Source organism: Theobroma cacao, chromosome 8, assembly GCF_053813885.1.
Source record: "Theobroma cacao isolate CCN51 chromosome 8, ASM5381388v1, whole genome shotgun sequence".
Taxonomy (NCBI): Eukaryota; Viridiplantae; Streptophyta; class Magnoliopsida; order Malvales; family Malvaceae; genus Theobroma; species Theobroma cacao.
The window spans coordinates 24131639-24140487 of NC_142646.1; the positions used below are offsets into that span (position 1 = coordinate 24131639).

Below are 8849 nucleotides of genomic sequence, written 5' to 3' on the forward strand. Positions count from 1 at the left end.
TGGCCAAATCGTCGAAGCCGAGTTTTCTAATCTGAGGAGAATGAAGCAGGAGCATTTAGGATTGTATTTTATTTAATTTAGGAGTATATTATTAGATTATTATTATTTAGGAATTATATGTATAATAAAATTCTTCTTTTACTTGTATTAGGACTTTATGCTCATTATGTACTATTTAGGAATAGAACACCTATTTTATTTAAATCTTTTGTTAATTATTCTAATTGTATTAGACAGCTAAAAGTAGAGTTTTATTAAGATATGGGCCTATAATACTATAAATAGGACCTTTAGGCTTAGTTATTATACACATTCAAGTTAAGAGTTAATAAATAATATTTTCTTAAGCAGGAGTGCTTATTTCTCTAGGCTCTTTTTAAAGAGTAAGAGGTTTTTAGTATCTTTGACCTAGCCAACCAAAATGGAATTTTTGCTATTTTTCACCTTTGAGGAGTTTTCGACCTTACCAAGATTGGTGATTCGCCTTAGTGGGGTTTTCAACCGCACCATGATTGGTGTCTTTCACAACACCCAGGTGTCTTTACAACGCCCTAGCGTCAATTTGAAATGTTGATTGTTGCCCATGGTTAACGAGGGTAATTCTGTTAGCAAATCTTATAAGGTAATGAAAGATATGCCATCACCATCTTTCGAGGAAAAGAATGAGATAGTGATTCCATTCCAATGTTACCATAAGTTAATTAAGGATATTCCATTACCATCTCTTAAGGAGAAAAGGGGAGTGAGACAGTAATTCCATTTCCCTATTTACACGTACTCATGTCAAACTGGAGATATACCATTAGAGCCTATGGTTGAAGAAGGTTATTCCGTTAACAATGTTATTTAAAGAATGCTAATGTTGTAGTTGATTTTATTTAATGAACATGATGTGTACCATTTCTATTTGTATGATTCATTGAATGTCAGAATGAGGCTCCTTAATCTATTGTGAAAGAAAGAAAAAGGTAAAGTTGATATTTGAGAATTAGAGTTGGATAGTTTTAAGCCATTGAATTCATTTGCATGGTAGTCGAGCCATGAAGGTAAGTCTCGAAACCATGATATGGGATGATGAATGCTTAATGCTAACCCTTTTTGGATTGATTCAAAAAGTTTTATTCTCAAATTTTGTTTTCTAAACGATTTGGTGACTTTAAGTGTATGAAAAGTATTTACAATGTTTACTGAGTTGCCACTCAAAGATTTAAAGGTTTGGCATTATTTCAAAAGAATTTATGAAATTGTTTAAAGGCATGATTGTTCTTTTACAAGTTCATTAAATTCGTTTCTGAATGTTTATACATGCATGATTATTTTAATGTTCAATTTATGCTAAAGCTCTAACTCCTTGACTTGTCCTCTTCCCGTATCCACTTATGGAGTCTTTGCTACTCACACGTTAGTTTTTCCTATTTTGTTGCAAATCAGTGATAGTTGTTGAGCACCCGTGTCATAGAACCATGGTCCATTCCTCTTTTGGTAGGTAACATAATAGCCTCTTGAAGCTTAGGGAGTCAGGTCATGTTTTGCTTGACAAGTCGGTCTTTTTTTTCTGTTTATATATAGTAGGAGATACTAGAATGTTAAGCTATTGAATGGTAAGTTTCTTATATGAGATTTTGTGAGTATTATGAATGATGGCCTGTGAGCCCATATGAGCACATGGGGTGCATTTACAAAATTTACATGTATCGTATAGGGTACAAAGATTACGAATGAAAGCGTACACACAGCTTATGTTAAGAAGTCCCCCTTGACTTGTCCCTTTCTCATATCCACTCATGAAGTCTTTGTGACTCACATTTGTTTTCCTTATTTTGTTGCAGATCAGTGATAGCTATTAAGCACCGGTGTCACAAAAACATGGTCCGTTCCTCCTTTGGTAGGTGACATAACAATCTCTTGAAGCTTAGGGAGTTGTGTCACGTTTTGCTTGACGAGTTAGTCTTTTATTTCTGTTTATATATACTTGTTGATACTCGAATGTTAACCCATTGAATGGTATGTTTCTTATACGAGTTTTTGTGAATATTATGAATGATGGCTTGTGAGCCCATATGAGCACATAGGGTGCATTTATAGAATTTACATGATTGTATAGGGTACAATTATTACGAATGAAAACGTACACACAATTTATGTTGAGAAGTCCATATTTTTGTGTTTACGCCTATGCATGGATGTTTATGATTATGATGTCTAATGTTCTATGCATGTACGATGACAATGATAGCAAATGAGTCAAATGTGATTGATTGATGATGAAACATTCCAATTTCAATAAATAAAAATGTACATTTACTAATATTCATCTTATTTAATTTTGCTAAAACTTTTATACAATTATTGTCGACAGAATTTAATTTCTTAAATGTAAAATCATTACTGTCGTGATAATTAAGCATACAAAAGAATCAATCAAAATCGAAAAAGAAAAATACAAGTAAATGTTTTCACAAGTTTAGAATCTCGGCCTTTTCAAGTCTGTTATTACATGTCTAGGCAACTTCCACTGGAAATTAATGCATTTGATGTCCGTTTGTGTAACTAACAACTGTCATATCATGCATCCATCTCTCAAAGCCAGCTAAAACACTTATGGCGGATTAGTTCAATTTTTTACACTGAAAAAGAGAGAATAGACATGTCTAATCATGACCGCTCTTCCTTGATTATCCATGTTTACAGATATTAATATATTTCTAGAAAATCTCAACTAAATCTTAAATAAAGATGCCTTTTGTATAAATATATTCATTTGATAAAGTTGAAAAGATTTTTTTTAAAACAAAATTCAATATTTTCTATTTTGAAAGAAAAAAATTTAAATAAAAAATATTTTACCAATCAATAAATCAAAGTAAAATGTCTTATATGTCTAAAACATTTTAAATATATATAATAAGTTATTATCTTATATATTGTTGGAAAAAATTTTATGGTTTCACCAATAAATGGATAGAATTGACATTGTTGATTCAGTAATTATATTAGTTTAATGATATATTTATTTGTAATCCAGTAATGTATGTTAGTTATCTGAACTTGGTAATTTAAAAAAAAGAAGTTATCTGAACTTGTTCTCCAAGTTTGCAAATTAACGATCAGTTTCCTTATTTATATACCAATTTGGGCAAATATTGCTCGAGAATAAGACGTTATTTTACACAAGCAGTCTATTAAGGAGTAAGGAGCAACCTGAATAAACAAATAACAAGGAAACTAGCCAACGCAATTATCAAAAGCCTGCTTCAGCTGATGCTTATTCTTTTGTCTGCTCAGCTTGAAAATGCTAGCAATACGCTACAGCCGCCTAGAATGACTAGTAGCACTTAATAACCTGCGGTCCCAAAAGCCAAGTTGGGAGAAAAACTGAAATATGCAAAAAGGAAAGGGAAAACTCAAAGAATTGAACCGAACCCATTACGGACAAAAAATTTGTTCTTCATCGAGGGCCATAAGAATCTTTGGACCACACCAGAGGTACTGAATTTGTTGCAACTTACACCCTAAAGAACTGTTTACATTTGTTTCATATTTTTACTTTCCATTTCTTTAAATTGAAGATTAGAGAAAGGCAAACGAAATGACTCCGAATTCTTGAAAGGAAATGAATAAGAAATTGGCAAACAAAAAAAAAGGAAAAAAGCTTTAGGTTGGGCCCATCAACTTTAGCGATTGTCGAAATCATGGTCCAAACTTTTGAGCAGCCCCACGAGCGGTGCCAAGCATCTCAAAATCAAACCCACATGAAAACATGGTATTACTGTCAAAGATCCGATTTTGAGCAGAAAGATACCAAGAAAAGGGTCGCCAGCTAGAAACAACTAAGCTTAAATTACGCTCTTCCTTTTCCCATATATAACCAAAGCTGCCATTTCTTTTCGCTGCGTCGATCATCAATTTAGAGAGACCATGGCAATATTGCAACATATTTTGTTTATGTCTCTCTCGATGTTTTGCATGACAAGTGTGGTTTCTTCACACAGCAGGCACTACACCACTCCCAGCGTTCCACGTTTAACAGACTTGCTTAGCCATGTCTCAGTTGATACGGGTTTTTCTAAATTTTTTGGTGGACCCAATATAAAGCTGATCAACAATGGGTCCATGGCCACTCTTGCTCTCGACAAAACCTCAGGTGAAAATCAAGTCCCTATTGGCTTACCTTTCTTAGAATCCGAGTTTGCTTCTGGGTTTATTCTTGAGTCTTTCAATGATGTTTTACAGGGTCAGGATTGGTTTCCAGGAGAAAATATTACTATGGATTTTTCAGTGCAGCAATAAAGTTGCCTGCAGGTCTCACATCTGGAGTCGTGGTAGCCTTCTATGTAAGACATTTAACTTGCATGAATCGACTTGTGATTAGTCATGTGCATTGACAGACTCTGACAGAAAGTTGAATATATGCAGTTGTCTAATGCAGACATGTATCCTCACAGCCATGATGAGATTGATATTGAACTGCTTGGGCATGATAAGAGAATTGACTGGGTACTCCAAACAAATGTCTATGCAAATGGTGTAAGTACCGGAAGAGAAGAGAAATTTTATTTCTGGTTTGATCCAACACAGCAGCACCATTACTACAGCATTCTCTGGAACAGCCACCATATAGTGTAAGATTATGGAAAGCCATTGATAAAAACCAAAGAACCTGACATATTTGATTAACTTAATGGGATAATGAACAACTAGCCTTGAACAAATAATTATATATATATGCAGGTTCCTTGTGGATAATATACCAGTGAGAGAGTTCCCAAACAACGGCAAATTCTCTACCGCATATCCATCAAAGCCAATGTCGCTTTATGTAACCATATGGGATGGGTCGCAATGGGCAACTCATGGAGGCAAATACCCTGTCAATTACAAGTATGCCCCATTTGTAGCTTCGTTTGCGGACATGGAAATGGCTGGCTGTATAACAAATCCTACGCCGCCCGGTTCATCTTGTTCCAACGCCAGCCTCTCAAGCATGGACCCCGTCGGAGGACCTTACTTTGTTAAGCTATCAAATCAACAGATAACCGCCATGGATTGGGCAAGAAGGAAGCTCATGTTTTACTCATACTGTAAAGATACATCCAGATTTAAAGTCTTGCCTCCTGAATGCACGTAAACGAATGATATAATTATACATACCTAAAGTTTTTCTTTTCATTTTTTTTCATCAGATTAATTATATACTAGCAAGGAGCAAATGAATAATGCTGATGACATGTTATATATTTTTTTAGAAAGAAATCATCAAGCATTATAATTTACACTCTCGCTTATCTTGATCATAAAAAGGACATATGAGAGTTATTAGAATTAACAAAAGTATGTGATTAGTCCAATAATGGCGTTGACATGGCAACCTTTGAGGCGGAATGGCGGATGATCTAGGACTGAGGAGAAGCTGCAAAAAGGGGTAAGGGCAAGAGCTGGGGGACATATCTATTCAAAATAGATTAAGGCATAAGGCGTGGGACACATCTAAAAGTTGATGGGAGTACTGTCACTTTATTAGGACTGTCCAAACAAGTAAACAGCTGTGTTATGTGACAGCCATTGAAATGAAGGTGAATAGGTGATAGGCTTCGGTAGTAAAGTCAACAGCTACGCGTGGGCTCGTTGGAGCTCATTAATAAGGTGGTTCAGAAGAGTTTCTGTAGCTTGAAATAGCAAAGGAGCTAACCACCGCTGTGCTGTCCCAATCTGAAATTATACAGTTGAGCTAGATGAGGTAGATTGTGAGCAAATATCATTTTATACCATTATGTTTAAGGCACACGAAATACTTACCCTATGATTTTGATTTTATTTACTTTTTCTTTATCTGTTTACAAATTTCAGCGTTAAACTGTTAATTCTCCAGGGAATTGCTATGATTAGATTTTGAAGAATATCACCCATTTCATCTTAATTGATGTTTGATGCCTAAAATTAAGGATTTATGTATAATAATTATATTTGTTTTATATACAGCTGAAAATATTTGTAAAAGAGATTTGATACCTAAAAGCAAAAAAAAAATAATCATCTGAAAATGTTACTCAACTTTTATATTTTGTAGTTATAATTATTAATTATGGTTTCATTATTGTTTGGATTTTGTCTAGGGACATTGAAAATCACATTTCATTTACAATTAATTTCATTTACGATAATCCAAATGGTTTAATTATAAGCAAACAAGGCCATAAGTTCAATACATGATAAAATCACATGAACATTTAAGTTTTTTTTTTAATCATCTCTAATATATTAAATTCCTTGGTTATTCATGATCGATAGTCATTATGAATATCACATGGTAATCTGCATTAGGAGGTAACTCCCTAAAATGTATAATTTTTCTTTGGATGAATCCACTAGTAGTATTTCTTTTTCATATTCTGTAAGCTATCACCTACTTCTTTGAGTTGGAACATTGTGGGAGGAGGAAGTTTAGGGACGGTGTTTGTGAATAACACTCTAGATAGGGTGGTCGGAAGTTGGCTTTAGAGGTTCTTCGAGAGATGTGGCTGTGTTTAGGAAATCTTCATAGCTCATCAAAGAAGTAAAGCAGATTGGCTTTCTTCGATATGGTAACATTGTCGAGGCAAGAAGGGAATTTGTAAACCTTAATGGAAACCCGCTACTCCAACAAAGCATTGGGATGAATATCGCAAAATACAAGGGTAGGGAGTATTATGGGAGAAGGAGATGAGAGGTAGACGAGGACGTCACATCCCGTTTCTTGAATGACCGTGACCAGTGCATAGATCTATGTAGGTATGGCCCATTAGGCTCAAGCAAGCCTTATCAACATGCGTGGGTTTATCATCCATCACATGCGTGGGCTTATCATCCACCACATTCTTACAATGCCCATGTGTTATAATAAAAATTCATAGATAAGTAGACATCATCATATCATTATAGAACTTCTCAACATAATGTGTGAAATTTCATTCACTCATCTATAGAATACACAAGCAAATCACCATAGGTTTCAACATTCATCCACACCCATTTTCGAGGTTCAACACAATATACACAATGATAAACAAATATGAGAGTATCAACATTTATTTATATGACCAAGTGTCATTCATAATATAAACAACAAAAGACTTGACTTGACATTATAGAGTGTAGTGACACTAGAAGGCGGGAAGGAAAGCTCTACCACACCTACCGAACATGAGTTGGACTACTCCTCCATAATACGCCTAGCCAAGAGAGTTATTGATTTGTAAAACGAAAGTAAGGAAGATAGCGGATGAGTCACAAAGACTTTGTAAGTGGATACGAGTAGGGGACAAGCCAAGGGGAAAGAGTTTTAGCACAAATCTTCAATTTGTTATAAACATGCATCCTTGAATAATCATAGATTTCTCATTCAAATCTTGAAAATGAGGTAGTTGTAAATCTAACAGCATGTCTTCATATAAAATATCACATTTCATAACCCATTTATGAAATAAAAGATTGAACGTGTACAAAAAAAAAAAAACATGGATGTCATACTTTACCGCGGCATTGGATCCCTTGCAAGAGTTGATACCCTAACCGTAATTTCGCCTTTTGGGCTAATAAGGATTTCTACTCGAATCATATAAGAACCTATTCTAGTATCTACCACATATTCAAATTGTGAGCTATCAAGCAATCACTTATTAGTATTCAATTATGTTAATATCATCAAACACAATTTATATAGTTGTTCCTCAGCACATATCAATGCTAGTATCCTCTAACTAACACTAATACCATAAACTTGAGCCCTCTGTCTATACTCTATTGCCACATAAAATAATAAATGATGTAAGACTTGGGCTCTACGTCTTCGTTGCTATGTCATCCAAATCACAAGTGCCTCAATGGTTTTGGGCTCTCCATTTTACATCCTGTATGCCATCTCTAACAACAATAACAAGATTATCTTGGGCCCTCCATCTACACTCTTTATGCCATCATATCATCACACATGATGAGTTTTAGCCCTTTTAGCCTCTCCCTTCTACATCAATGTCTCCACACATCATTCATGTAACTACACATCAATACCACTATCACAACTCTTATTTATATAACCATACATCGCATTCATCATAACCAACATAAGTGTATGCAATGACAAGCGCTTTATATATATATATATATAAAGCCAATGCTCACATGGCTATCATCCTCAATATTTCTGTAATGACCTTCTCCTCGATTATCATCAGCGTCTGAGGCTTTCGAGTAAACTCGCCAAATCCCAAACAAGCCTTAGTTGATATTTCAGATAAGCAAATCAAATATTCTTTTACGTATATAAATCAACTAGTAATAATGATACCATCGTTTACTTAAACCAGATAAACATTTGTAATTAATACATCGCTACTAGATGACAATATCCAATTCCAATAAACTTTCAACAAATTTAACGTCACACTTAATATTCTGTGAGACCTCAATCCCTATAGGCTCATAACTACGCATAGACGCAATAACACGGGCCAAGGGTAATTTCATCATTTCCTCTAAAAAGCTCTCAGAAGAAGGTTTTATAATATTTTAAGGTCTAAATAGGCATAAGACCGAATAAATAATGTGTAATGATGAAAACATGAAGAAAACTAGAAGTTTCGATAATTTTCACAATAGGGGTAAAATGGTCATTTTTCACCTCGAGTCAAAATTTCTAAGTTTTCAAGAACCCGAGTATTTCTAGATTATTATGGACCTTGTCCTAGTGTTAAAAGAGCAAAAAGATTGCATGAAGGATTGGAGGAGAACAAGCTAACTAGTCGAGGGCATTTTCGTAATTTCAAGTGGAATGGATAAGCTTGAGCTATAAATATCTTTTCTTCCAGTAGCTT

At 34.5% G+C, this 8849-nt stretch overlaps 1 protein-coding gene across 1 annotated transcript; it reads left to right on the forward strand.

Annotated features, from left to right (window-relative positions):
• The first annotated feature begins 3790 nt into the window (after nt 1-3790).
• XTH33 (xyloglucan:xyloglucosyl transferase 33) lies at nt 3791-5219 on the forward strand. The gene is made up of 4 exons (XM_007019626.3): nt 3791-4144; nt 4234-4334; nt 4417-4622; nt 4732-5219. Exons 1-4 carry the CDS (start codon nt 3919-3921, stop codon nt 5126-5128), a joined length of 930 nt encoding a protein of 309 aa, XP_007019688.3. The 5' UTR covers nt 3791-3918; the 3' UTR covers nt 5129-5219.
• The last annotated feature ends 3630 nt before the right edge of the window (nt 5220-8849 follow it).